The sequence below is a fragment of the Hemibagrus wyckioides genome, linkage group LG18, assembly GCF_019097595.1.
Source record: "Hemibagrus wyckioides isolate EC202008001 linkage group LG18, SWU_Hwy_1.0, whole genome shotgun sequence".
In the NCBI taxonomy this organism is placed as follows: domain Eukaryota; kingdom Metazoa; phylum Chordata; class Actinopteri; order Siluriformes; family Bagridae; genus Hemibagrus; species Hemibagrus wyckioides.
Window position 1 is genome coordinate 180,158 of NC_080727.1, and position 26,480 is coordinate 206,637.

The 26,480-nt window shown below is 41.7% G+C and overlaps 3 protein-coding genes across 11 annotated transcripts; 2 read left to right on the forward strand and 1 right to left on the reverse strand.

Moving 5' to 3' along the window:
• Window positions 1-654: 654 nt before the first annotated feature.
• Window positions 655-14,592, forward strand: LOC131368807 (15-hydroxyprostaglandin dehydrogenase [NAD(+)]-like). 7 transcript variants are annotated; one of them, XR_009207195.1, is made up of 9 exons: window positions 658-810; window positions 1,530-1,629; window positions 2,661-2,763; window positions 2,840-2,963; window positions 4,571-4,677; window positions 4,788-4,884; window positions 6,775-7,009; window positions 12,294-12,375; window positions 12,579-14,592. XR_009207195.1 is itself a non-coding variant. In XM_058414951.1 (7 exons), exons 2-7 carry the CDS (start codon window positions 1,535-1,537, stop codon window positions 6,879-6,881), a joined length of 633 nt encoding a protein of 210 aa, XP_058270934.1. In that variant the 5' UTR covers window positions 658-810; window positions 1,530-1,534; the 3' UTR covers window positions 6,882-8,193. The 7 variants fall into 7 exon arrangements, 5 of the variants coding, with proteins under 5 accessions (XP_058270938.1, XP_058270934.1, XP_058270936.1 ...); XR_009207194.1 differs by lacking the exons at window positions 12,294-12,375; window positions 12,579-14,592 and adding an exon at window positions 7,121-8,193; XM_058414951.1 differs by lacking the exons at window positions 12,294-12,375; window positions 12,579-14,592 and having other exon boundaries at window positions 6,775-8,193.
• LOC131368809 (la-related protein 1-like) lies at window positions 9,494-14,601 on the reverse strand. 2 transcript variants are annotated; one of them, XM_058414958.1, is made up of 4 exons: window positions 14,468-14,601; window positions 11,082-11,182; window positions 10,873-10,938; window positions 9,494-10,129 (listed from the first exon to the last, which is right to left on the reverse strand). In XM_058414958.1, the coding sequence occupies exons 1-4, from the start codon at window positions 14,598-14,600 to the stop codon at window positions 9,950-9,952; spliced, it is 480 nt and encodes a 159-aa protein (XP_058270941.1). In that variant the 5' UTR covers window position 14,601; the 3' UTR covers window positions 9,494-9,949. The 2 variants fall into 2 exon arrangements, with proteins under 2 accessions (XP_058270941.1, XP_058270942.1); XM_058414959.1 differs by having other exon boundaries at window positions 9,562-10,129; window positions 11,121-11,182.
• An 809-nt stretch (window positions 14,602-15,410) lies between these two features.
• Window positions 15,411-24,563, forward strand: zgc:56585 (uncharacterized protein LOC393297 homolog). Of its 2 annotated transcripts, XM_058414946.1 has the most exons (9): window positions 15,514-15,564; window positions 16,283-16,382; window positions 17,420-17,522; window positions 17,599-17,722; window positions 19,214-19,320; window positions 19,429-19,525; window positions 19,836-19,912; window positions 20,144-20,307; window positions 24,117-24,563. In XM_058414946.1, exons 2-9 carry the CDS (start codon window positions 16,288-16,290, stop codon window positions 24,253-24,255), a joined length of 906 nt encoding a protein of 301 aa, XP_058270929.1. In that variant the 5' UTR covers window positions 15,514-15,564; window positions 16,283-16,287; the 3' UTR covers window positions 24,256-24,563. The 2 variants fall into 2 exon arrangements, with proteins under 2 accessions (XP_058270930.1, XP_058270929.1); XM_058414947.1 differs by lacking the exon at window positions 16,283-16,382 and having other exon boundaries at window positions 15,411-15,564.
• Window positions 24,564-26,480: the final 1,917 nt, after the last annotated feature.

A 26,480-nucleotide genomic window follows, 5' to 3' on the forward strand; every position in this document is an offset into this window, starting at 1 on the left:
TGTGTGTGTGTTTGTACTTGTTTAAACCTCAGCACACACACTCTCAGGCTAAGCACTAAACCTGTGAAAAATGTAAAAATACAGCAACAATAACATAATAAACAACAATGCAATAAAACACAAACACAACATCAGTAACAACTACACAATTATTACACAATACATGTTTCATTATTATAATAATCATTAATATTAATATATAATAATATTTATGAATATTATGAAACATAGATCACTGTGTTTCTAAAATAATACACACGCAGTACAGTGCTAGTGATCTAGTGCTAGTGATCTAGATGGAGATTTGGGGTGAAGCAGACTCTCTGAAGCAGCTCTGAGCTTTATTTTTATTTAATTTTATTTTATTAATTTGTATAAAAAATAAAAATGATTTATTTGTAGAGAGAATTATACAGAGAGCTCTATATTTCCTCATAGTGAAATTCTTAACTGTGCAACATCTTTTTTTAAATTGCACAATAATATAATTATAATTTTTAAAAAAAACACAGGAAAAGAAGGCGACTTCTCACACGATATAATTATCATTGATTGCCTGAAGTCGCAGACAGGGGGCGTGGCCTGTTGCCTAGGGGAGGAACACCTGACGGAAGGTGAGCTGGTGAGCGAGTTTATGTGATGTAGATCAGAGTCTGTTATCTTTAAACCGTTCCTGATGACAACCAATCAGATGTAGGGGCGTTTCTAAGCTCCTCCCACTGCTGCGTGTTAAAGGCGAGTGATTTTAATCTGCGCTTTTCTTCAGAAACTCCAGAGCTGAAACAACAACACAACAAACTGCTAAATACCGTGAGTTTATAATTATATTAACTTTATATTTATATTATACGGAAGCCCATAGAGGCCATGTGATATTATTTTTTTTGCTTTTGTTTTCTCGTGATCTCGACATAATCAGAACCGCGGTGAAGTTTGATACTCGGACATTAGACAGACATTCGGAAGCGCTAGTTTAGGGACCGTCCACAAATTTCTGTACGACTGAAATGTGGTACTTGGTAACTGACTACGTTCCCCAGTTATTCTAATTTCTTCTTAAATATACATATGGCATGCGGCATTGCAAACAGCATTTGTTTATTTATAAATAAAAATTGAATTAATTGATAGTATTAATTATGTATCGTGAATTAATTTGCTATTATTAATTTATTTTTTAATAAAAAAAAAAACCTATTTCTTCAATAGCTTCTAGGTCATGTGACCCTGTGACCCAAATCTAGTACCAAAATGATCTACTTGGACACCTTTTTGGCAATTGCTCTCCGCAGCACCACGTTATGGTGATCGATTTCAATGTACATGAAACACGACTGCCCCCTACTGGCAATGCCCCACAATGCCGCGAGTCGTCGCGTCGCGGGATTCCTGTCCCTCTGACGCGCATTCTTAAATGCCACATATGTATATATGTATTTATGTATTTATGTATATATGTATATATATGTGTGCGTGTGTGTGTGTAATATAAGTACATATATATGAAATATATCAAATTGTCTCAACAGGTCCAATGTGGCACTTTGCAGCTTCAATCAGCCAGAAAAAAAATATGGCAATGCTGCTTGTGTGTTTAAGAAGACTATCGTGTAATAACAATAAAAAACGGTGTGTAATCGTGATAAAAATTACTTGTTTATTTATATAAGAAAGGAGTTAAACAAATGAAGAAAATAAACAAATGAATAAAAATCGGTGAAGACATTTTTTGGGATAAGAAGAGGTGTACCATGTGGGGGTGTCCAAGTAGATTATTTTAGTACTAGTTTGGGGTCACAGGGTCACATGACCTAGAAGCTATTAAAGAAATGGTGTTTTTTAAAAATAAAAATAAAAAAAGAGATTTTTTGGGATACAAAGAGGTGTATCCTGTGGAGGTGTCCAAGTAGATCATTTTGGTACTAGATTTGGGTCACAGGGTCACATGACCTAGAAGCTATTGAAGAATAGCTTTAGAAGTTTATAGAAGTTTTTAGGAAATTCATATGAAGTTTTTTTGTTTATTAAAAAATAAATTAATAATAGCAAATTAATTCACGATACATAATTAATACTATCAATTAATTCAATTTTTATTTATAAATAAACAAATGCTGTTTGCAATGCCGCATGCCATATGTATATTTAAGAAGAAATTAGAATAACTGGGGAACGTAGTCAGTTACCAAGTACCACATTTCAGTCGTACAGAAATTTGTGGACGGTCCCTAAACTAGCGCTTCCGAATGTCTGTCTAATGTCCGAATATCAAACTTCACCGCGGTTCTGATTATGTCGAGATCACGAGAAAACAAAAGCAAAAAAAATAATATCACATGGCCTCTATGGGCTTCCGTAATATTAACTTCATAACGTTCAGACACACACGAATATCTGATGCATATAACACACACAACTGACCCTGACCCTGACCCTGACCCGTTAATGTGTTCATTCTGTCAGGTTACAGATCTCTGTAGATATTCTCTCACTAAATTTAAATGTTAAAAAACATGGTCTAGAAAATATTGATCATTTTTATAAGATTTAATAAAATATTAATGTGTCTGCTTTCTCAAGGATGACCTCATTCACACAGTTCAGGATGATCATTTTTCTGATGAACTGCAGATGATTTAAAGCTGATTTTCTTCATTCAGAGCTCAGGTCAGGATGCTGAAGGGAAAAGTGGCCGTAGTGACCGGCTCGGCTCAGGGTCTGGGAAAAGCCTTCACACACATCCTGCTGGAGAACGGAGCTCAGGTAACCTGCAGGAACACACACTTCTTCAATAAACTGCAGACTGCTGTAATGATCAGGAGTACGTGTACACCTGCAGGTGGCCATGCTGGATGTGAATGAGGTGATGGGTCAGGAGCTGCAGGTCCAGTTGAATCAGCAGTATGGATCGGACCGAACGCAGTTCTTTAAAGCAGACGTGTCATTGGATCAGCAGTTTACAGGTTTGACTGCAGATTAAACTTTACACTCGAACAGTGACCAGACCTCTGTGGGTTTAATGACCAACCCTCTCCAACTTTCAGAGCGTGTGTGTATGTGTATGTGTGTGTGTGTGTGTGTGTATGTGTGTGTGTATGTGTGTGTGTGTGTGTGTCAATGAATGAGGGAGTGGTAGATCATTGATTAGGACGTTGGACTACTGATCAGAAGGTTGTGTGTTTGTATTTGTGTGTGTGTGTGTGCACTGAAATAGCACATACCTGGATATAAAGGCTGTATGTTGAATGTAAAAGTTTTCACACCTCAGCACTGAATGAAGAAGGTTTAAGGTGTGCAGATCTTCATGTTTGTTGTTCTGTTTTTCTTCACTCTGTAACTGTCTCTAAACTATAATCTGTCAACCGATTGGAAATTATTTGCATGTAATTATTTGCAATTTATTTGCATAAGTTTCTCTGAATAATAGGAATATATAGAAAAGATGAATGTTAATCCTGTGTAGGTTTGAGCGTAGCTGCTGTGTAGAACCTTCTCCAGGGTCTGATGTCAGTCTGTAGCTGGACAGCCCATGGGCTCGAGGTCAGGTTTCTTAATCAGGGGTTTGATAACTGCTAGTTTATTATAGCCAGTGCTAAGGGAGAACTGATTCATTTAGAAAGGGTTGCTGCCACTAAAACTGAAGAAAGGTGTAGTGCAGAAGTTGATTTTTTTTCCCTCTCACTGGGAGTTGTGTCTTTAGAGGAACGTTCTCTCTGAAACACTGCTGCAGTTCTGGACGACTAAAACCGTGAATTTAAAAGAAGTGCTGATGATGTCATAACAGGCGCGACAGCAACCGACCAATCAGCAGCTTCATTTCACATTGATTCTAATTCTAACACACACTCATTACACACACACACGCACACACACACACTCATTACACATACACACACACATTACCCACATGCTCATACATTATACACACACACACACTCATTACATACACATTACACACACACACACACACACACACACATTACACAAACACACACTCATTACATACACATTACACACACACACACACACACACATTACACAAACACACACTCATTACATACACATTACACACACACACACACATTACCCACACGCTCATACATTATACACACACACACTCATTACACAAACACACACTCATTACATACACATTACACACACACACACACATACACACACACACACACATTACCCACACGCTCATACATTATACACACACACACTCATTACATACACATTACACACACACACACACACACACATTACACAAACACACACTCATTACATACACATTACACACACACACACATTACCCACACGCTCATACATTATACACACACACTCATTACACAAACACACACTCATTACATACACATTACACACACACACATTACCCACACGCTCATACATTATACACACACACTCATTACATACACATTACACACACACACACATACACACACACTGTCTCATCTTTTATATACTCATGCAGCTTTATTAGAGAGAGAGAGAGACAGAGAGAGAGACAGAGACTGGTTACAGCTGTCTGTCTGCTCTGTGTTCTTTACAGATGTGTTCCAGAAGATTCTCAGTAAGTTAGGTCACATTGATGTGTGGTGTAATAACGCTGGCATTGCTGATGAGAAGAGCTGGGAGAAAACCGTCTCCATAAACCTGGTAAGATTTCATCTGTAGCTGAGAAGGAGTGATCTCCTCACTGAACCACAGAGTCACACACATCATCATTGTAACACGTGTGTGTGTGTGTGTGTGTGTGTATTAAACAGTCAGGAGTGGTGAGAGGAACATATTTGGTCCTGGAGCACATGAAAAAGCAGAACGGTGGAAATGGAGGAGTTATTATCAACGTTGCATCACTGGCAGGTGAGAAAAAGAAAAAGTGACTCAGACATGCTGTATGTGTGTGTGTGTGTGTGTTTGTGTGCGTGAGTGTATGTGTGTGTGTGCGCGTGAGTGTATGTGTGTGTGTGCGCGTGAGTGTATGTGTGTGTATGTATGTGAGTGTGTGTGTGTGCGTGAGTGTGTGTGTGCGTGTATGTGTGTGTGTGTATGTGTGTGTGTGTGTGTGTGTGTGCGTGAGTGTATGTGTGTGAGTGTATGTGTGTGTGTGTGTATGTGTGAGTGTGTGTGTGTGTGCGTGAGTGTATGTGTGTGTGTATGTATGTATGAGTGTGTGTGTGTGTGTGTGTGTATGTATGTGAGTGTGTGTGTATGTATGTGAGTGTGTGTGTGTGTGTGTGTGTGAGTGTATGTGAGTGTGTGTGTGTGCGTGAGTGTGTGTGTGCGTGAGTGTATGTGTGTGAGTGTATGTGTGTGTGTGTATGTGTGTGTGTGTGTGTGTGTGCGTGAGTGTATGTGTGTGTGTATGTGTGAGTGTGTGTGTGTGCGTGAGTGTATGTGTGTGTATGTGTGTGTATGTATGTATGTGAGTGTGTGTGTGTGTGTATGTATGTGTGTGTGTGTGTATGTATGTGAGTGTGTATGTGTGTGTATGTATGTGAGTGTGTATATGTATGTGAGTGTGTATGTGTGTATGTATGTGAGTGTGTGTATGTATGTGAGTATATGTGAGTGTGTGTGTGAGTATATGTGAGTGTGTGTGTGAGTATATGTGAGTGTGTGTGTATGTGAGTGTATGTGTGTGAGTGTGAGTGTATGTGTGTATGTGTGTGAGTGTGTGTGTATGTGAGTGTATGTGTGAGTGTATGTGAGTGTGTGTGTCTGTGTGCGTGCGTGTGTCTGTGTGCGTGCGTGCGTCTGTGTGTGAGTGTATGTGTGTGAGTATATGTGAGTGTGTGTGTGTGAGTGTATGTGTGTGTGAGTGTATGTGTGAGTGAGTGACCAATCACTTTCTCTTCTAAAACAAATCAGTTTTTGATTCCAGATTCCTGCTGATGTGTTTAATAACCCTGTGTGTGAAGTGTGTTTATTATCTCACTAATCTGCTCTGAATGTTCTTCTGATGATCTCCCAATGTTCTTCTGATGATCTCCCAATGTTCTTCTGATGATCTCCCAATGTTCTTCTGATGATCTCCCAATGTTCTTCTGATGATCTCCCAATGTTCTTCTGATGATCTCCCAATGTTAGTCTACATCTGGAAAAACTACACCGAAATAAAGATTTCGGAATTTTTGATTAAACAAATCTGTTGTGTTTTAAAATGAACAGAAACTAACGGAAACATCAAATATGAGAACACTCATTATACACCCTGTCTGTCTGTCTGTATATCTGTCTGTCTGCCTGCCTGTCTGTATATCTGTCTGAGAGTGAGTGCCCTGCCTGTGTGTGTGCAGTGAAGGACATTTATGATCTCTATGAATCAACGACAGACATGTTCATGAAGTGAGAGTGCAGGGGCGGGGCTTCAAAGACAGGAGGAATTTTAATTGGTAGAGCACGTGGGATGAGGGATGTAAAAACACGCTTCTATTTAATGCTGAACATATGTGATTTATTGTGTTAGTATTTATTCATTAGTTAGAAGAGTTTAATTGCTCTAGCGCAGCGCATGTGTAGCCTCTTCACTCCTAACCCCGAGCCCTAACCCCTAAACCCTACAGAGTGAATGTAGTGCAGTGGTCAGGAGGTCATTAGCACACGGCTGAAGTGAGGAGGATTTACAGCGCGGCTTTAACGGCCCGTGTGTGTGGAGGTGAGACTGATGAGAGTGAGACAGGTTTACAGCACACCTTTAAGGTCACGTCCCATTCAAACAGCTCTCACTACACACAACACTCCTCACTGCAGGGAAACAGGAAGTGGGAATCATCACCATGAAACCCGCACCCGTCACCGGGTCGCGGTGTGCAGCAGCAGGAATCCGCGACCGGAACAGAGACGCAGCACGGACATGAAAACGGCGGCGCGAGCTCATCCCACACGTTTCCGCAGACACCAAACTGTCCATCATCAAACCCCTGAGACTGACCGCCGGTTACATCGCTCACCTGACCGTCATCCTGCACGAGCCCAACGTAACACGGTGGGTGTAGTATACTGTATGCAGTTAAATGTGAGTAATGCAAGTTACATCAGTGTCCCGCTAGAGGGCAATGTTGTGTTTATGTAAAAACGGAAGTGTGTTCTGATTCAGTGAGTGTTCGGGTGGTGAAAAAAAGGAGCCGTTCAGCAGGCACGCAGTGCTCCCCTCCCCTCCCCTCCCCTCCCTTCCCCTCCCTGTTGCGTCAGGAAGGACATCCGGCGTAAAACCTGTGCCAAGTTGTTGTGCGGACCAGTTGGTCCGGTGTGGTGACCCCTCACACACACCGGGAACAGCAGAAAGATCAACAACAACTACACATAAGACATGTAGAGACTCCTGCAGTGTAACCTCTGATTCATCACAATATGACAAAATGTACTTTACTGAAAAGTTGCAGGATTTATCATTACACTAAATATAATGATTTAATTAAAAATAACGGAAATATACAACATAACTCAACAGATGCAAACAGTTCTATCTTAACAAGCAGAAACTCCAAATTCCATTCTAATATTTCTTGGTTTTAGATTATATTATACTCAGTGCTTAATCTGAGCCGGATCCTGTTCCGGGAAATGTCCGATTTTCGTGTTTTGCGTTCCGGTATTTATTTTAATCGATCCGGCATTAACTTGCTGGTGACCTGACAGCCTGACCGGACTATTTAATATTGTTTCTACTATGCGCCTTACCAAGCCTGCGTTGCACTTGCGCTTCCTAGCGGAGAATTGTGGGTAAAATGTAAATTGATGGTGGGCGGGGTCTATTTCCATCAGAGTCGCGCAGCGCTGCCCAGTGGGTCACGCAGGTTTGTGGTTCGAGCAGCGCGGACCAACTTCAGCTGAAACTGGTCCGCGCTGCACTATCCACTGGGCTGCGCAAGTAAACCAGCTCAACTCTGCGCTATCCGGACTGTGCCGCTGCTCTGTCCATTGGGCCGCGCAGATATTTGGTCCGCCCAGGGCGGCTCAATCGGGTAGCGCGGTTTCGTCCCACTTTTGATGTGTTTGGCTTCCCAAAATCACCAACCAATGAGAGTAACTGTAAACTTAAGAAAGCTGATTGGTCAAAAACATATGTTGAGGACCAGTGATTATTGTTTCGCGCGCAGTGAGCAGCGGAAAGAAAGAATGGTTTATTGGTCTACCTAAATAAAAATTATTATTTCAAAATGTCAAAAAGACCGTCAAATATATTTTCATTTTTTTTAAATCCACGAGAAAAGCTGATGGTGTGCCTGATCAAAAGAAATACAGAGAACATGGAACTGCACACCTGGATCAAGATAGTGGGAGACAGAAGCAAAGCGAGTTACACCGGTCAGAACGGTGTACGCAAACACGGTGACAGAAACCTCCACTGATCAGATAAAAGATATTGAGCACAGTCCTACTAAACCGGATATGGTAGCAGAAAGCCAGAAGAGCCAGTCGGTACACAATTATACAGAGTTGTTAATGCAGAAGCTGAACAGATTGAAACGACTTCTACAGTATTTCGAACAGCTTACAAAGAGTCAAACCGCAATAGACCTGCCCATGGATTCGAGCACGAAATAGATTGCCAAGAGTTAAATGGCATCGATTTGGGGCGTATCTTAGGCAACACGTTTATATATATATAATATTTAAGCAACGGGTTAATGTTTATAATTGCGCTACCACCGGTTAGTGACGTCATGTTCCGGGAAAACTGAAGTTGTGTGGTTGGTGTCGGTCACAGCGGTGAGAGATTGCTGGTTTTGTTCCGGAAATTATTCATTTACAAATTAAGCACTGATTATACTGGAAAAGTCTTTTTTTCTTTTTTGATCAAAAAGCCAGATTTTATATTTCATTTTATACACAGTAATATAGAATCGATATAATAATAATAATCATCATCATATTGAGTTAATACGTTTGTCATGTTTATGGTGTGTGCTGTGGGTCAGAGAGAAGGACTCTGTGGTCCACCTCACTGATGAAGGTGAAACAGGAAGTCGCTGGCCTTCGTCTGGTGTGGAAGCTTGAGTGACGTCAGCAGCACAGTGTTTAGCAAGACAGGCACCGCCCCTTTTAAACCCGCCCTGCATTTACAGTGATTGGTCGGTAGTGGTGTGGGCGGAGCTTGGCTCAGAACTGTGAGGATGATGATGATAATGAAGACTGTGTGAAATGTTCTTCTCATTTTATAAAGCTAGCGGAGAGAAACGGAAGACTTTCAGTTCAGAATTTCATTGAATAATTTTTTAGCAAAATTGTAGACTATTGTTTTATGTAACTTCTAAATCCAACAGTAAACTGCTTCATAAAGACATCTTTGCTCTCAAAACCAAAAATATGAATATATGAAAATTACAAACCTGCTGTAGTGTTTCAGCAAAACACACACACACACACACACACACACACCAGCTCCTGCCCTCTCTCTCTCTCTCTCTCTCTCTCTCTGCATAATAAGAGTAAAAATATCCTATATTAATATTAAATAATTATGTGATAATTTAATGTTTCTGGCAAAAAGTAAAACTTCATTCCATTAGAAATATCATGAAGTGTATAAAACTCCAGTGAAGCAGAGATCAGAGTAGAGGATTCATTTACTCTCATATCACATCACACATCAATCTGTTTCAATCTGCCTTCTATACAAAACCATCATCACCAGTGTGGAGTTACCCAGGCAAGGGGCGGTGCCAGGTGGATGCTGCAGGAAGATAAGGGGCGGTGCCAGGTGGATGCTACAAAGGTAAATGGGTGTGGTCAGATGAATGATGCAAAGATACAGATAGGCAGGGCAAGGTGAATGCTGCAGGGAGATGAGTGGGTGTGGCCAGATGAAGGGCGTGGTGAGATGAGCAGCAGGTCAACACCAGGTGAATGTTGTGTGATTGGTTAGTAAACAAACTCCATGTGATCAGAATGGATTAAATTATGAAACTGCTACAACTACATTTCATTTTATTAAATATATATAATCACATTCTAACTCTACTTTACTGCTGTTTTTGTGCGCATCTTCCTCTCTGTTCTTCTCCTCTCCTGAATCATCTGATTTGGTCTTCTGGTTCTCTTTAGTCTCCTCACTGTCCCTCTTCTCTTTAGACTCCTTTTTTACTGAGGCCTTCTTACACCCCTGAACAAAAACACACAATGAAATCACACCGACATTAGCCATCATCAGTTTCACACTTGTAGTCTTGTACAATTCTGTGATATTAAAGCCTCACACACACAGTGGCATGTTAACATTTACACCATTCTACTGCTGAGTTCTGCACTCTGATTTATTGACAGATGATCAGTTTTCTACAACAGCAGCTCTGACAGTAATGCTTTCATTCTTGTATAAGTGTTGAAGTGTTGTGGTGTCAGAGGGAAATAATCTCCCTCACATGATATTACAGCATCTCTCCACTGCAGTGATTAGGAACTGGCACATTTTATTAATAAAGCATCATCACAGCACCAGAGGAAATGTCTTAGTGGGCATGCCTCATCGTCAGAGGGCGTGACCCAGTGAGCTCATGCAATTAATGAGAGTGTACACTGTCAGTGTCAGTGTCTATCCCTGATTTTAGATGAAAACTGGTTTGTACGAGTCAATATAGCATTCGGGCTGCTCCACCTATCGTCTATTCATCATTTCTGCAATATTTGTTCAATTCTGATTCCACAGAAATCCGCAATAGGTAAAGGAGCTTCTAATAAATCTTTAATTTTATTATTTGTTTCTGTTCTGTGAGCTAGGGAGTTTACTATAGTGTGTGTGTGTGTGTGTGTGTGTGTGTGTGTAAACACTAATGTATGTGTAATAATACAAAGGCCACACTGTGTGCACTTTACATATGTTGTTCTTCACTTCCTATTGAGACTGACCTGCACTTCCTTGGTGGCAATTTCGCCGGGTGTCGGCCAGTTAGTGGCATCGCCAAAATCTCCAACCTTACACACACAAACACACAATTACTTTAATGCACATATTTCAGCCATGCTCATTAAACACAAACAGTAACATCACACAAGTGCCATGGACTGACTGAAGGTCATTTTGAACAAAATTACACAAGACTTCTGATGACACTTACACAGCCATGAATGTAGAGGTGTGTGTGTGTGTGTGTCACCTTTCCTCCTCTCCTGGACCGGGGGTTTCCTGCTCTCACCACTTTTGCTGGTCCAGTTTGCTCTGAAAATACAAACACATCATAAATGCTTAAAACTCTTAACACACACCAGTTAAATATTTTGATGCATCATGTTTGCGCAGCTTTCTGACCACTGCTGAGGTTAATGAGAACTAATCACTAATACAGCTAATCAGTATGAAACACGAGCGTTTATCATATGATCTCTCCTTGGAAGTCATGTGACTACAGAGTAATATTAATATTTAAAAATCTGTAAGAGTTAATAAAGAATTGGGAGAAAGAAAGAAAATAATACTTTAGAGGTCGAGTGTAAGAGTATTATTACGTCACTGCAGTTATTCTGAAGATTAGCTCAGTGTTGGTGTGTAACAATGTTCTGGTGTCGCTCAGTATATAAGTGTGTGTGTTTGTGTGATGATTACTAACCCAGTGAACTCTGTGGTGTGGACAGAAATCACATCTCTATTGTAACTAATGTGTGTTTCTGTAAAACTATTTAAATACACTACAACACCATGTCAGACATTTGACCTTGCTGTGACCTTGACCCAGGTCAGATCAATTACAAAATCTAATCATTTCATCTGCTGGTCATAATGATCCCTTATAAATCCTCAAACATTTAAAGGCTTGTTCTTGTGAATCATCACATTAACAAGAACTGTGAATAGACCTGAAAACACAACGCCTCCACCTCTCAGTGATGGAGAAATAAAAACACTCAAATAAAAAGTGTGTGTGTGTGTGTGTGTGCGTGTGTGTGTGTGTGCATGCGTTCACAACAGACTTCTCTCTGGAGTTTAGTTAACACAGGTGTTCCTCGGGACTCAGTAATCTCACTGCTCAGTGATGAGGGTTAAAAACATCACTGAGATTTATTTGAATGTATTGTGTAGAGGCAGTACCTATTAATACGATCAATTCACATCGCAGCATAATGCATTCATTTATTCTCTCTTCTTACACCACCTACAGAGTGATTAGCACTGCAACATGCACACACACACACACACACACATCAGTGAACACCAGATCTGCCCGGCCCATACACACACTCAGATAAAGAGGAACAGGGCGGATGCTTCAACTAATATCTCTCTCCCTCTCTCTCTCTCTCTCTCTCACCCCCTCCCACACACATTATTCCAGAGGCTGGTGGATGATCAGCTGTGTGTGATGTGTGGGCAGACAGGTGTGAGGTTCACTGTAAAGGTGATGGATCACTGTAAAGGTGAAGGTCTATGAGCACACATCAGTACTGTTCACACTCACTGCATACTTTATCTATACATGAGGATTAAATACACAGTGACCGATACGTGTGGCAGCATTCTGTGTACGTGACATTAACAGCAGATATAAATGGCCATTATGGTGCATGTCCACATCACAACAAACTGAGACTTTTCTGCATTTTTTATCTTGTTTATATAGACACGTGAGCATGACACACACACACACACACACTTCAGTGACTGTGTGTGTGAAGACATGATGCTGATCACCACATCACTTTGGAGTGGAGATGTTAAACCAGTTCTGGGGTCAGTGCTGTCACCACACACACTTTAAATATCAGATTAATAATTGTTATAATGAACTCCTCCATTAGCAATAATACACAAAACCACAAAGAAGTGTAAACTCCTCTGTCCTGAAGATGTGGAGAACTTCAAGCTCCAGCTTCACCCCTGACTGATACACACACACAGATACACAGCATTGACACTCGAGAGTCCTTACACACATCATACACACATACACACAGCTGACACGGGAGACTCCTTCACCACATCAAACGCACACATAGTGCTGACACTGGAGACTCCTTCCATCAGTGTTGCATAAACAACTCATCAACGAGTACAGCAACAATAAAGTATTAGAGCAAGTGCATTCATCTAAACCTGTCATGTTCAGCTGCACTTGTGTCACAGCTGATGTTATAGATGTGTTATATATCCAGATCTCATCAGTAATACCACATAACTGTATGAAATGTGTTCAGCACAAATTTTCCAGATTACTGAGCAAATTATTATTAATATCTGTGTGTTTGGCAGATGTTTAACTGAGCAAAGATCAGCGCAGAGAATAGAGTAAACACACACACACACACACACAGTGTTAAAGCTGAAGTGTCATCATCCCTAAACTTGAGGATTTTTCGGTCACGTGGCTGAAACACTCACTCTCTCGTATCTGTACAGGAGGACACGAGATCAGCATTAACTTGACAATTTTACAAATACAGCCGTGTTTAATTCACTTCCAGCGTTATAACTCTCTCTCACACACACACACACCACTGTACAGTAAAGCTACAAACCCGCTCGTGCTAAAGGATATAAAACACATGAACACGTCAGGCTAAAGCTACAGGCTAATCAGTTGGTACTAGATTTGTCTTTTAAAACTGTTTATCTTACCAAACTAATAATGCCCCAAACTTGATATGAAGCTAAATACACATTTGACAAAATAAATATTTCTGCAAAAGAAGGCGACTTTTCTGGAATAACTCTGCTCCCAAATCAGCCGAGAAACACGTGGAGTTCATCCGGGTACTTCTACACCGCTAATCACTCTGATTAGCCTCGGGGCTTCTACAAACTCTGAAAAATTAACGTGCTCATGGAAACACACAATAAACTACTCAGTGGGGAAAATATATGACCTTTATAAAACAAGCGTGTGTTTTAGCGGATTAAGCATGCATTATCCTGTGTGTAGTTTAGCTGAGTTAGCATGTGTGTCGGCCCGTCCGCCATTGTTAACACAGCACGAGACAGGCCAGGGTGACTGAATTAGCAGTTAGCATCCACTAGCAATACATAGCTAGCCAGCACGCTAGATAACGTGATTTTAAAAGGGGCGTTTAGGACAAAACACCTCAGAAAAGTGAGAGTAAAATAGAAATCCAACAGAAATTGAACTTTAAGTAAGAATGTTACGCTGACCTACAAAGAGGCGGTTCGCTAGCAAGCACGCGTGGCATTATAATGACCATTTATACACATTTACCGCAGGTTTTTTCTCTCTCTCTCTCACACACACACACACACACACACACAATGCTACTGCAACCTGAATAAGAACAGCCGGTTAGCTAGTGATGGTCAGTCAGAACAGAATGCTAACATGTGGACAGATTAATAGGCATCGTGCTAGCGTTAGCTGTGTGTTTAGGTGTTAGCGGAGTTAGCATGCTAGCGGAGCAGTGACAGCTGCTTGATAAACACTCCCTCAGCAGCACTAACACCACCGCAGCGTGTTTTAGTATATTTATCCGGAGAACAGAGAGAAGTGTTCGGGCAGCTCACCGGGAGCGGTCTGTCCGTTCACCGTCACCGAGTTGAGCTTCTTGGTCCACGGGTTGACTTTGGGCGGAGGCGCCTCTCTGAACTCCTTCTTCTCCACTGGATGATGAGGATCTTCATTTATCAGGTGCTGCATTTGGCTTGCAGGTTAAATATCTTACATTGTCCTCCTGTAACACACACACACACACACACAAAATGCACAAAAACTGGACTCAGCAGCTGGTCAGCACTTGACAGGTTTAAAATATAGAACTGCTCAGTAAGCAGTGTGTGTGTGTGTGTGTGTGTGTGTGTGTGTTTGTACTTGTTTAAACCTCAGCACACACACTCTCAGGCTAAGCACTAAACCTGTGAAAAATGTAAAAATACAGCAACAATAACATAATAAACAACAATGCAATAAAACACAAACACAACATCAGTAACAACTACACAATTATTACACAATACATGTTTCATTATTATAATAATCATTAATATTAATATATAATAATATTTATGAATATTATGAAACATAGATCACTGTGTTTCTAAAATAATACACACGCAGTACAGTGCTAGTGATCTAGTGCTAGTGATCTAGATGGAGATTTGGGGTGAAGCAGACTCTCTGAAGCAGCTCTGAGCTTTATTTTTATTTAATTTTATTTTATTAATTTGTATAAAAAATAAAAATGATTTATTTGTAGAGAGAATTATACAGAGAGCTCTATATTTCCTCATAGTGAAATTCTTAACTGTGCAACATCTTTTTTTAAATTGCACAATAATATAATTATAATTTTTTAAAAAAACACAGGAAAAGAAGGCGACTTCTCACACGATATAATTATCATTGATTGCCTGAAGTCGCAGACAGGGGGCGTGGCCTGTTGCCTAGGGGAGGAACACCTGACGGAAGGTGAGCTGGTGAGCGAGTTTATGTGATGTAGATCAGAGTCTGTTATCTTTAAACCGTTCCTGATGACAACCAATCAGATGTAGGGGCGTTTCTAAGCTCCTCCCACTGCTGCGTGTTAAAGGCGAGTGATTTTAATCTGCGCTTTTCTTCAGAAACTCCAGAGCTGAAACAACAACACAACAAACTGCTAAATACCGTGAGTTTATAATTATATTAACTTTATATTTATATTATACGGAAGCCCATAGAGGCCATGTGATATTATTTTTTTTGCTTTTGTTTTCTCGTGATCTCGACATAATCAGAACCGCGGTGAAGTTTGATACTCGGACATTAGACAGACATTCGGAAGCGCTAGTTTAGGGACCGTCCACAAATTTCTGTACGACTGAAATGTGGTACTTGGTAACTGACTACGTTCCCCAGTTATTCTAATTTCTTCTTAAATATACATATGGCATGCGGCATTGCAAACAGCATTTGTTTATTTATAAATAAAAATTGAATTAATTGATAGTATTAATTATGTATCGTGAATTAATTTGCTATTATTAATTTATTTTTTAATAAAAAAAAAACCTATTTCTTCAATAGCTTCTAGGTCATGTGACCCTGTGACCCAAATCTAGTACCAAAATGATCTACTTGGACACCTTTTTGGCAATTGCTCTCCGCAGCACCACGTTATGGTGATCGATTTCAATGTACATGAAACACGACTGCCCCCTACTGGCAATGCCCCACAATGCCGCGAGTCGTCGCGTCGCGGGATTCCTGTCCCTCTGACGCGCATTCTTAAATGCCACATATGTATATATGTATTTATGTATTTATGTATATATGTATATATATGTGTGCGTGTGTGTGTGTAATATAAGTACATATATATGAAATATATCAAATTGTCTCAACAGGTCCAATGTGGCACTTTGCAGCTTCAATCAGCCAGAAAAAAAATATGGCAATGCTGCTTGTGTGTTTAAGAAGACTATCGTGTAATAACAATAAAAAACGGTGTGTAATCGTGATAAAAATTACTTGTTTATTTATATAAGAAAGGAGTTAAACAAATGAAGAAAATAAACAAATGAATAAAAATCGGTGAAGACATTTTTTGGGATAAGAAGAGGTGTACCATGTGGGGGTGTCCAAGTAGATTATTTTAGTACTAGTTTGGGGTCACAGGGTCACATGACCTAGAAGCTATTAAAGAAATGGTGTTTTTTAAAAATAAAAATAAAAAAAGAGATTTTTTGGGATACAAAGAGGTGTATCCTGTGGAGGTGTCCAAGTAGATCATTTTGGTACTAGATTTGGGTCACAGGGTCACATGACCTAGAAGCTATTGAAGAATAGCTTTAGAAGTTTATAGAAGTTTTTAGGAAGTTTATATGAAGTTTTTTTGTTTATTAAAAAATAAATTAATAATAGCAAATTAATTCACGATACATAATTAATACTATCAATTAATTCAATTTTTATTTATAAATAAACAAATGCTGTTTGCAATGCCGCATGCCATATGTATATTTAAGAAGAAATTAGAATAACTGGGGAACGTAGTCAGTTACCAAGTACCACATTTCAGTCGTACAGAAATTTGTGGACGGTCCCTAAACTAGCGCTTCCGAATGTCTGTCTAATGTCCGAATATCAAACTTCACCGCGGTTCTGATTATGTCGAGATCACGAGAAAACAAAAGCAAAAAAAATAATATCACATGGCCTCTATGGGCTTCCGTAATATTAACTTCATAACGTTCAGACACACACGAATATCTGATGCATATAACACACACAACTGACCCTGACCCTGACCCTGACCCTGACCCGTTAATGTGTTCATTCTGTCAGGTTACAGATCTCTGTAGATATTCTCTCACTAAATTTAAATGTTAAAAAACATGGTCTAGAAAATATTGATCATTTTTATAAGATTTAATAAAATATTAATGTGTCTGCTTTCTCAAGGATGACCTCATTCACACAGTTCAGGATGATCATTTTTCTGATGAACTGCAGATGATTTAAAGCTGATTTTCTTCATTCAGAGCTCAGGTCAGGATGCTGAAGGGAAAAGTGGCCGTAGTGACCGGCTCGGCTCAGGGTCTGGGAAAAGCCTTCACACACATCCTGCTGGAGAACGGAGCTCAGGTAACCTGCAGGAACACACACTTCTTCAATAAACTGCAGACTGCTGTAATGATCAGGAGTACGTGTACACCTGCAGGTGGCCATGCTGGATGTGAATGAGGTGATGGGTCAGGAGCTGCAGGTCCAGTTGAATCAGCAGTATGGATCGGACCGAACGCAGTTCTTTAAAGCAGACGTGTCATTGGATCAGCAGTTTACAGGTTTGACTGCAGATTAAACTTTACACTCGAACAGTGACCAGACCTCTGTGGGTTTAATGACCAACCCTCTCCAACTTTCAGAGCGTATGTGTATGTGTGTGTGTGTGTATGTGTATGTGTGTGTGTGTGTGTGTGTGTGTGTGTGTATGTGTATGTGTGTGTGTGTGTGTGTCAATGAATGAGGGAGTGGTAGATCATTGATTAGGACGTTGGACTACTGATCAGAAGGTTGTGTGTTTGTATTTGTGTGTGTGTGTGTGCACTGAAATAGCACATACCTGGATATAAAGGCTGTATGTTGAATGTAAAAGTTTTCACACCTCAGCACTGAATGAAGAAGGTTTAAGGTGTGCAGATCTTCATGTTTGTTGTTCTGTTTTTCTTCACTCTGTAACTGTCTCTAAACTATAATCTGTCAACCGATTGGAAATTATTTGCATGTAATTATTTGCAATTTATTTGCATAAGTTTCTCTGAATAATAGGAATATATAAAAAAGATGAATGTTAATCCTGTGTAGGTTTGAGCGTAGCTGCTGTGTAGAACCTTCTCCAGGGTCTGATGTCAGTCTGTAGCTGGACAGCCCATGGGCTCGAGGTCAGGTTTCTTAATCAGGGGTTTGATAACTGCTAGTTTATTATAGCCAGTGCTAAGGGAGAACTGATTCATTTAGAAAGGGTTGCTGCCACTAAAACTTTGAAGAAAGGTGTAGTGCAGAAGTTGATTTTTTTTCCCTCTCACTGGGAGTTGTGTCTTTAGAGGAACGTTCTCTCTGAAACACTGCTGCAGTTCTGGACGACTAAAACCGTGAATTTAAAAGAAGTGCTGATGATGTCATAACAGGCGCGACAGCAACCGACCAATCAGCAGCTTCATTTCACATTGATTCTAATTCTAACACACACTCATTACACACACACACGCACACACACACACTCATTACACATACACACACACATTACCCACATGCTCATACATTATACACACACACACACACACTCATTACATACACATTACACACACACACACACACACACATTACACAAACACACACTCATTACATACACATTACACACACACACACACATTACCCACATGCTCATACATTATACACACACACACACACACTCATTACATACACATTACACACACACACACACACACACATTACACAAACACACACTCATTACATACACATTACACACACACACACACATTACCCACACGCTCATACATTATACACACACACACTCATTACACAAACACACACTCATTACATACACATTACACACACACACACACACACATTACCCACACGCTCATACATTATACACACACACTCATTACATACACATTACACACACACACACACACATACACACACACTGTCTCATCTTTTATATACTCATGCAGCTTTATTAGAGAGAGAGAGAGACAGAGAGAGAGACAGAGACTGGTTACAGCTGTCTGTCTGCTCTGTGTTCTTTACAGATGTGTTCCAGAAGATTCTCAGTAAGTTAGGTCACATTGATGTGTGGTGTAATAACGCTGGCATTGCTGATGAGAAGAGCTGGGAGAAAACCGTCTCCATAAACCTGGTAAGATTTCATCTGTAGCTGAGAAGGAGTGATCTCCTCACTGAACCACAGAGTCACACACATCATCATTGTAACACGTGTGTGTGTGTGTGTGTGTGTATTAAACAGTCAGGAGTGGTGAGAGGAACATATTTGGTCCTGGAGCACATGAAAAAGCAGAACGGTGGAAATGGAGGAGTTATTATCAACGTTGCATCACTGGCAGGTGAGAAAAAGAAAAAGTGACTCAGACATGCTGTATGTGTGTGTGTGTGTGTGTTTGTGTGTGTGTGTGTGTGTATGTGTGTGTGTGTATGTGTGTGTGTGTGTGTAAGTGTGTGTGCGATTTCTGTGATTTTTATGATTTCTATATTTAAGTGTTTTTTGCTCTAATAAAACAGTTATAAGAATCTGCTGTCACAGATCCCATATAAACAATTAAACTGAAGACTTGTACAACATTGTGGTTAGCTCTGTGTGTGTGTGTGTGTGTGTGTGTGTGTGTGTGTGTGTGTGTGTGTGTGTGCTTGACTCAGGTCTTGGTCCATTTCCATCAGCTCCAGTTTACACAGCAACCAAACATGGTGTGGTGGGCTTCACCCGCGCTCTCGCGGTATGTTATCTGATGTCATTTCCTCTACTCACCTTATATACAGTAATACGTTATCAGACTCACTAATGTGTGTTAACTCACTGGGTGTCTCTCAGCTGACCCTGACCCTGACCTCTGACCCTGAGCTCTGACCCCATCTTAGAAATGCAAAGAAAAGTATTTCACTGTGCTCTCTTTTTATATATATATATATATGTATGTGTGTGTGTGTGTGTGTGTGTGTGTGTACAGGTGGCATCTCAGGTGGCAGGATATGGGGTGAGGATTAATGCTCTGTGTCCAAGTTTCGTCCGGACAGCACTGATTGATTCGTTTAAACAAGAGGACAAAACAGGACAATTTCACACTCTGCTTCCTTTTACACAGAGTCTGATGGACAAGTACATCATCATTGAGTAAGTCTCACACACACACACACACACACACAAATCTCACACACACACACACACACACACAAATCTCACACACACACACACACACACACACACAAATCTCACACACACACACACACACACACACAAATCTCACACACACACACACACACACACACACACACAAATCTCACACACACACACACACACACACACACAAATCTCACACACACACACACACAAATCTCACACACACACACACACACAAATCTCACACACACACACACACACAACTCACACACACACAAAACTCACACACACACACACACAAATCTCACACACACACAGAAATCTCACACACACACACACACACACACACAACTCACACACACACAAAACTCACACACACACACACACAAATCTCACACACACACACACACACAAATCTCACACACACACACACACACACAAATCTCACACACACACACACACACACACAAATCTCACACACACAAATCTCACACACACACACACACACACACAAATCTCACACACACACACACACACACACACACACATCTCACACACACACGCACACACACACAAATCTCACACACACACACACACACACAAATCTCACACACACACACACACACACAAATCTCACACACACACACACACACACACACAAATCTCACACACACACACACACACAAATCTCACACACACACACACACACACACAAATCTCACACACACACACACACACAAATCTCACACACACACACACAAATCTCACACACACACACACACAAATCTCACACACACACACACACACAAATCTCACACACAAATCTCACACACAGAAATCTCACACACACACACACACACAGAAATCTCACACACACACACACACACAGAAATCTCACACACACACACACACAGAAATCTCACACACACACACACACACAAATCTCACACACACACACACACAAATCTCACTCACACACACACACACACACAAATCTCACACACACACACGCACACAAATCTCACACACACACACAGAAATCTCACACACACACACACATACACACAAATCTCACACACACACACACACAAATCTCACACACAAATCTCACACACACACACACACACAAATCTCACACACACACACACACAAATCTCACACACACACACACACACAACTCACACACACACAAAACTCACACACACACACACAAATCTCACACACACACAGAAATCTCACACACACACACACACACAAAACTCACACACACACACACACACACAAATCTCACACACACACACACACACAAATCTCACACACACACACACACACACAAATCTCACACACACACACACACACACACACACACAAATCTCACACACACAAATCTCACACACACACACACACACACACAAATCTCACACACACACACACACACACACACACATCTCACACACACACGCACACACACACAAATCTCACACACACACACACACACACAAATCTCACACACACACACACACACACAAATCTCACACACACAAATCTCACACACACACACACACACACACACACAAATCTCACACACACACACACACACACACACACAAATCTCACACACACACACAAATCTCACACACACACACACACACACACACAAATCTCACACACACACACACACACAAATCTCACACACACACACACACACAAATCTCACACACACACACACACACAAATCTCACACACACACAAATCTCACACACACACACAAATCTCACACACACACACAAATCTCACACACACACACACACAAATCTCACTCACACACACACACACACACACACACACACAAATCTCTCTCACACACACACACACACACACACACAAATCTCACACACACACACACACAAATCTCACACACACACACACACACAAATCTCACACACACACACACACACACACACACAAATCTCACACACACACACACACAAATCTCACACACACACACACACAAATCTCACACACACACACACACACACAAATCTCACACACACACACACACAAATCTCACACACACACACAAATCTCACACACACACACACACACAAATCTCACACACACACACAAATCTCACACACACACACACACAAATCTCACACACACACACACAAATCTCACACACACACACACAAATCTCACACACACACACAAATCTCACACACACACACAAATCTCACACACACACACACACACAAATCTCACACACACACACACACACACAAATCTCACACACACACACACAGTTCTCACACACACACACACATCACTCACACACACACACACACACATCTCTCACACACACAAATCACACACACACACACACACAAATCTCACACACACACACACACACACACAGAAATCTCACACACACACACACAAATCTCACACACACACACAAATCTCACACACACACAAATCTCACACACACACACACAGAAATCTCACACACACACACACACACACACACAAATCTCACACACACACACAAATCTCACACACACACACACACAAATCTCACACACACACACACACAAATCTCACACACACACACACACACACACACAAATCTCACACACACACACACACACACACAAATCTCACACACACACACACAAATCTCACACACACACAAATCTCACACACACACAGAAATCTCACACACACACACACAAATCTCACACACACACACACACACACACACAAATCTCACACACACACACACAAATCTCACACACACACACACACACACACAGAAATCTCACACACACACACACACACAAATCTCACACACACACACACACACACAAATCTCACACACACACACACAAATCTCACACACACACACACACAAATCTCACACACAAATCTCACACACACACACACACACAGAAATCTCACACAGAAATCTCACACACACACACACACACAGAAATCTCACACACACACAGAAATCTCACACACACACACACACACAAATCTCACATACACACACAGAAATCACACACACACACACACACACACAGAAATCACACACACACACAGAAATCACACACACAGAAATCACACACACACACAGACACACCAAACTGTGATTTCTGTGTGTGCGTCTGTGTCTGTGCGTGCGTGTGTCTGTGTGTGCGCGTGTCTGTGTGCGCGTGTCTGTGTGTGCGTGTGTGTGTCTGTGCGTGTGTGTGTCTGTGTGCGTGTCTGTGTGTGCGTGTGTGCGTGTGTCTGCGTGTGTGTCTCTGTGTGTGTCTCTCTGCGTGTGTGTCTGTGTGTGTGTCTCTGTGTGTGTGTCTCTGTGTGTGTGTGTGTCTGCGTGTGTCTGTGTGTGTGTGTGTCTCTGTGTGTGTGTCTGTGTGTGTCTGTGTGTGTGTGTCTCTGTGTGTGTCTGCGTGTGTCTGTGTGTGTGTGTCTCTGTGTGTGTGTCTCTGTGTCTGTGTGTGTCTGTGTGTGTGTCTCTGTGTGTGTGTCTGTGTGTGTCTGTGTCTGTGTCTCTGTGTGTGTGTGTGTGTGTGTGTGAGTGTGTGTGTCTGTGCGTGTGTCCGTGTGTGTGTGTCTGTGCGTGTGTCTGTGTGTGTGTGTGTCTGTGTGTGTGTGTGTCTGTGCGTGTGTCTGTGTGTGTGTGTGTCTGTGTGTGTGTCTGTGCGTGTGTCTGTGTGTGTGTGTGTGTGTGTGTGTCTGTGTGTGTGTGTGTGTGTCTGTGTGTGTGTGTCTGTGTGTGTGTGTGTGTGTGTGTGCAGGGTGGAGCAGGTGGCGAAGGCGTTCCTCCTCCTGGTGAAGGATGAGAGTGTGAATGGAGCGGCTCTCACGGTGACGAGTGAAGGTGCAGCGTATGTCACCTTCCCTAAAGAAGTGGAGACCACGCCCATCTCTCTGTAACCATAGAAACCTTTTAGTCCTGGACCAATCACTTTCTCTTCTAAAACAAATCAGTTTTTGATTCCAGATTCCTGCTGATGTGTTTAATAACCCTGTGTGTGAAGTGTGTTTATTATCTCACTAATCTGCTCTGAATGTTCTTCTGATGATCTCCCAATGTTCTTCTGATGATCTCCCAATGTTCTTCTGATGATCTCCCAATGTTCTTCTGATGATCTCCCAATGTTCTTCTGATGATCTCCCAATGTTAGTCTACATCTGGAAAAACTACACCGAAATAAAGATTTCGGAATTTTTGATTAAACAAATCTGTTGTGTTTTAAAATGAACAGAAACTAACGGAAACATCAAATATGAGAACACTCATTATACACCCTGTCTGTCTGTCTGTATATCTGTCTGTCTGCCTGCCTGTCTGTATATCTGTCTGAGAGTGAGTGCCCTGCCTGTGTGTGTGCAGTGAAGGACATTTATGATCTCTATGAATCAACGACAGACATGTTCATGAAGTGAGAGTGCAGGGGCGGGGCTTCAAAGACAGGAGGAATTTTAATTGGTAGAGCACGTGGGATGAGGGATGTAAAAACACGCTTCTATTTAATGCTGAACATATGTGATTTATTGTGTTAGTATTTATTCATTAGTTAGAAGAGTTTAATTGCTCTAGCGCAGCGCATGTGTAGCCTCTTCACTCCTAACCCCGAGCCCTAACCCCTAAACCCTACAGAGTGAATGTAGTGCAGTGGTCAGGAGGTCATTAGCACACGGCTGAAGTGAGGAGGATTTACAGCGCGGCTTTAACGGCCCGTGTGTGTGGAGGTGAGACTGATGAGAGTGAGACAGGTTTACAGCACACCTTTAAGGTCACGTCCCATTCAAACAGCTCTCACTACACACAACACTCCTCACTGCAGGGAAACAGGAAGTGGGAATCATCACCATGAAACCCGCACCCGTCACCGGGTCGCGGTGTGCAGCAGCAGGAATCCGCGACCGGAACAGAGACGCAGCACGGACATGAAAACGGCGGCGCGAGCTCATCCCACACGTTTCCGCAGACACCAAACTGTCCATCATCAAACCCCTGAGACTGACCGCCGGTTACATCGCTCACCTGACCGTCATCCTGCACGAGCCCAACGTAACACGGTGGGTGTAGTATACTGTATGCAGTTGAATGTGAGTAATGCAAGTTACATCAGTGTCCCGCTAGAGGGCAATGTTGTGTTTATGTAAAAACGGAAGTGTGTTCTGATTCAGTGAGTGTTCGGGTGGTGAAAAAAAGGAGCCGTTCAGCAGGCACGCAGTGCTCCCCTCCCCTCCCCTCCCCTCCCTGTTGCGTCAGGAAGGACATCCGGCGTAAAACCTGTGCCAAGTTGTTGTGCGGACCAGTTGGTCCGGTGTGGTGACCCCTCACACACACCGGGAACAGCAGAAAGATCAACAACAACTACACATAAGACATGTAGAGACTCCTGCAGTGTAACCTCTGATTCATCACAATATGACAAAATGTACTTTACTGAAAAGTTGCAGGATTTATCATTACACTAAATATAATGATTTAATTAAAAATAACGGAAATATACAACATAACTCAACAGATGCAAACAGTTCTATCTTAACAAGCAGAAACTCCAAATTCCATTCTAATATTTCTTGGTTTTAGATTATATTATACTCAGTGCTTAATCTGAGCCGGATCCTGTTCCGGGAAATGTCCGATTTTCGTGTTTTGCGTTCCGGTATTTATTTTAATCGATCCGGCATTAACTTGCTGGTGACCTGACAGCCTGACCGGACTATTTAATATTGTTTCTACTATGCGCCTTACCAAGCCTGCGTTGCACTTGCGCTTCCTAGCGGAGAATTGTGGGTAAAATGTAAATTGATGGTGGGCGGGGTCTATTTCCATCAGAGTCGCGCAGCGCTGCCCAGTGGGTCACGCAGGTTTGTGGTTCGAGCAGCGCGGACCAACTTCAGCTGAAACTGGTCCGCGCTGCACTATCCACTGGGCTGCGCAAGTAAACCAGCTCAACTCTGCGCTATCCGGACTGTCCCGCTGCTCTGTCCATTGGGCCGCGCAGATATTTGGTCCGCCCAGGGCGGCTCAATCGGGTAGCGCGGTTTCGTCCCACTTTTGATGTGTTTGGCTTCCCATAAATCACCAACCAATGAGAGTAACTGTAAACTTAAGAAAGCTGATTGGTCAAAAACATATGTTG